General features: G+C 32.8%; 1 protein-coding gene across 1 annotated transcript; it reads left to right on the forward strand.

Moving 5' to 3' along the window:
• The first annotated feature begins 265 nt into the window (after positions 1 to 265).
• On the forward strand, positions 266 to 634 carry LOC142171821 (cysteine proteinase inhibitor 4-like). Its single transcript, XM_075235526.1, has one exon. It carries the CDS (start codon positions 266 to 268, stop codon positions 632 to 634), a length of 369 nt encoding a protein of 122 aa, XP_075091627.1.
• The last annotated feature ends 1288 nt before the right edge of the window (positions 635 to 1922 follow it).

Genomic DNA, 1922 nt, shown 5'->3' on the forward strand with positions numbered 1-1922 from the left:
CACATAGTAGTTCCTTTAAGTAGTAAAATATATAATTATTTTCTTAATATGTATTCTCTAAATCAATTCTATTTCTACTCAATTCCGAATATAGTTATTTATTATGAATATTATACCAAAATAGCCTAATTATAACACTAAAATAATAATTATGTTCACATCTAATTTCACCTTGCTAAACTAATTTCAAGGCAGTGTCTCCTATAAATAAGTCCTTCTTCACTTGATGTTATTCACTCCTCTAATAATTCTAGGCGAAAAAAAAATGGCCCAACAATTCAACTTTCTCCTCCTCTCAAGTCTCTCAATCATTGTCGTTGCTTCTTCTTTCTTTCATATCTCTTCTGCAACGAGTGGTCCGAGACATAATTTTCTTGATGCTGAGCAACCCATAAAAAATCCAAATGACCCTAAAGTTGTGGAAATCGCAACATTTGCTGTGAATGAGCACAATAAGGAGGCTAAAAGCAAATTTCGACTTGTAAGAGTGATAGCAGGAGGAACTGATGTAATTCCTGACGGTACCGTTTATCAACTAGAAATCAGCGCCAGTGAATCAAATGTTATCACGACCCGTCTTGTGGCTATTTTAGTGAATCGAAACAATGTGAAAGAACTTCTTTCCTTCGAATGATTATCTTTTTCTTATAACTTAAGTGTACAATCATCTAGAGACGATTATATTCAAAGTATTTGTATGAAATAATCTTTTTGAATTAAACATCTTATGTTGCTCTATTGATTCGTTTGGCCATATTAAAGAATGACAATACTATTTTTTGGATAAATCGTTCTTCCGGTCTTTAACAAGTTCCACTAGGAATATATTTCGTCCAATAAATGGTTTGGATACCGTTATATTTATGTTATTATCAAATAAGTAATAATTTTTACTAATCAAAGGTTCATATTACAAAAAAGAGAGGACTCTAAATTTTTTTCAACGAATACATATATTTAAAAAAAAATAAAAAATAGTTCTATTAATGAAATAACGTATACTTCACAGAAAAAAGTGATGCTATGATAATTAAGTTCGTTAATTTGTCGGGATTTCTCTATGTAAGGATATCATTAAGGGCGTTGATGTGCTTTAAGTTAACACATGACCATCACCTTTGTTGGCTGCGAGAGGTCTTCTTCATTTTCGCCATATCCTCAGTTTCACGTGAAAAACTGAGGACAACAATGTTGGCATCTCAAATAATTATACCACTCATGACTTCTACTTGAGTTTTTGGTATTATTTAGGGGGGTTACAAATGAAATAAAATGGCCTAACCATTCTAGCCCAGTAGCCATTTATGAGAAAGAGAACTTGAGTTCACTGGTCGCTCTAGCAATGACTGTTTTTTTTAAACTCCTTGTCATCAATCTTATTCATGCGATGATCTATAGCTTGGGTTATGAAAATTTTCATTTAGGACTATGTATCAATATAATGAAGGAAATGTTAAGTTTTGAATTTATTTGAACCTACAGAATTTTAATTTTGGGTCAAGTTGTGGACTTTGAGAGAGAGAGAGCGTCACTTTTGTTGAATTGGATGCCTATGGTTTCTCAATTCAATATAACACATTTTGATTACATTATGGAACCTTTGCTTATTGAAATATTTACTTTTATCACAATTCTCGTATTCGAAATGTATATTGATTGGATTTCAATGTGGATTCTCTCAAAATCGTCATATCAAGGAGTTGGTGTCTGGGATACTCAAGTCATTGTTTTAGCAGTATGTCGTATACAAATTTGTACTTCTTATTGTGTATTCCCTTTCTCCGTGATGATGAGAAATCTGAGTAACATACAGGATTAAATTCTATTTTATTGTGGTTGTTTCCTAGTCTCTTGCTCCTATTAAGCCTAGCCAGGGGCGCATCCACCTTATGGAAAGCGCTGTCACGTGATACTGCTTCGCC

The sequence above is a fragment of the Nicotiana tabacum genome, chromosome 17 (assembly GCF_000715075.1).
Source record: "Nicotiana tabacum cultivar K326 chromosome 17, ASM71507v2, whole genome shotgun sequence".
NCBI classification, from domain to species: Eukaryota; Viridiplantae; Streptophyta; class Magnoliopsida; order Solanales; family Solanaceae; genus Nicotiana; species Nicotiana tabacum.

What these genes read in the sequence shown, in the direction of transcription:
- LOC142171821 (XM_075235526.1), top strand. Translation starts at nt 266, where the DNA reads ATGGCCCAACAATTCAACTTTCTCCTCCTCTCAAGTCTCTCAATCATT.